Here is a 1,244-nt window from a genome sequence, read left to right as displayed (position 1 = left end):
TCGTTTTCAAAGTGCCACGAGTTTGCAGGAAAGACTTGGCTCAAATTGTTTATAAAGAGACACAAGGGAAAACTTTCTTTCAGAAAACCGACAGAAACGTCATACAATCGAACTGTTGGCTTTTGTAAAGAAAAAAGTGACCCACTTCTTTGACCTTTTGCAACCGGAGATTGATAATGAGAACATTTCTGCTGATCGCATATTTAACATTGATGAGACATTTCTGACTGTCGTTCAATCAAAAGTTCCTCAAGTTCTTCCACACAAAGGAAAACGTCAAATAGACGCAATTAGCTCTGTAGAACGAGGCTCTTTAGTGACCGTAATAACGTGTACGAGTGTCACGGGTATTTATGTTCCTCCCATGCTAATATTTCCAAGGACAAAGTGGTCAAATCACCTTATGCGAGGTGCTCCTGAAGGATCTATTGGACTGTGTCATCCTTCTGGGTGGATACAGAGTAATCTCTTCACTGAATGGTCCAGACATTTTATTAAACACACAAGGCCATCTGAAGAATCTTCATTGTTGCTCATTCTTGACGGCCATTATGCCCACTCAAGAAATTTAGAAGTTTTATATTTGGCGAGAAGCAATAATGTGTCCATACTTTGTATTCCTCCACATTCGTCGCACAGACTGCAGCCTCTTGATAGAAACTTCATGAGTCCCATAAAAACGTACTACAGTGAAGAGATCAGGATTTGGATGAGAACTGCTAGGACAGAAGACGGTTGTGTGTGGCCTCTCTCTGCATTTGAGGTAGCAGAACTCTTTGGAAAAGCGTACGTGAAAGCATAAACTGCTTTCACGTACGTCATTAATGGTTTTAGAGTGACGGGAATTTGGCCCCTCAATTCCCACATTTTCAATGATAGTGAATTTCTTGAAGCAAAGCACGCACAACAATATAGATCAGTACGTGGCTTTCAATCTTCACGAGATCTCTATTCCCCTCCTACACCACTACTAGGTTCTGAACCTTCACCTGAACTCCCTCCTCCTTCTACATCAAACACTTCTCTCCCATATATTTCAGACAACCTTTCTCCTACCTCTGCTTGTCCAATCGCCATTGAAGCTTCAGCATGTGAATCATCTGGCAGCAGTATAACTCCATGGCAAATATCACCAGTGCCCGCAGTGAAGGAGAGGGAAGGCAGTCGATTAAGAAAGGCTGGCTGTGGCTCTGTAGTCATAATTACTTCATCACCTTACAAAAATCAGTTAAAGAAGTCTGTGA

At 41.9% G+C, this 1,244-nt stretch overlaps 1 protein-coding gene across 1 annotated transcript; it reads left to right on the top strand.

Moving 5' to 3' along the window:
* The first annotated feature begins 403 nt into the window (after nt 1-403).
* Nucleotides 404-802, top strand: LOC145661735 (uncharacterized). The gene has a single exon (XM_081727069.1). The coding sequence runs from the start codon at nt 404-406 to the stop codon at nt 800-802; it is 399 nt and encodes a 132-aa protein (XP_081583195.1).
* Nucleotides 803-1,244: the final 442 nt, after the last annotated feature.

The sequence above is a fragment of the Thermobia domestica genome, chromosome 10, assembly GCF_964235325.1.
Source record: "Thermobia domestica chromosome 10, izTheDome1.hap1.1, whole genome shotgun sequence".
Classification (NCBI taxonomy): Eukaryota; Metazoa; Arthropoda; class Insecta; order Zygentoma; family Lepismatidae; genus Thermobia; species Thermobia domestica.
The sequence above is the reverse complement of the archived record's forward strand: the minus strand, read 5'-3'. Positions and strand labels throughout refer to the sequence as shown.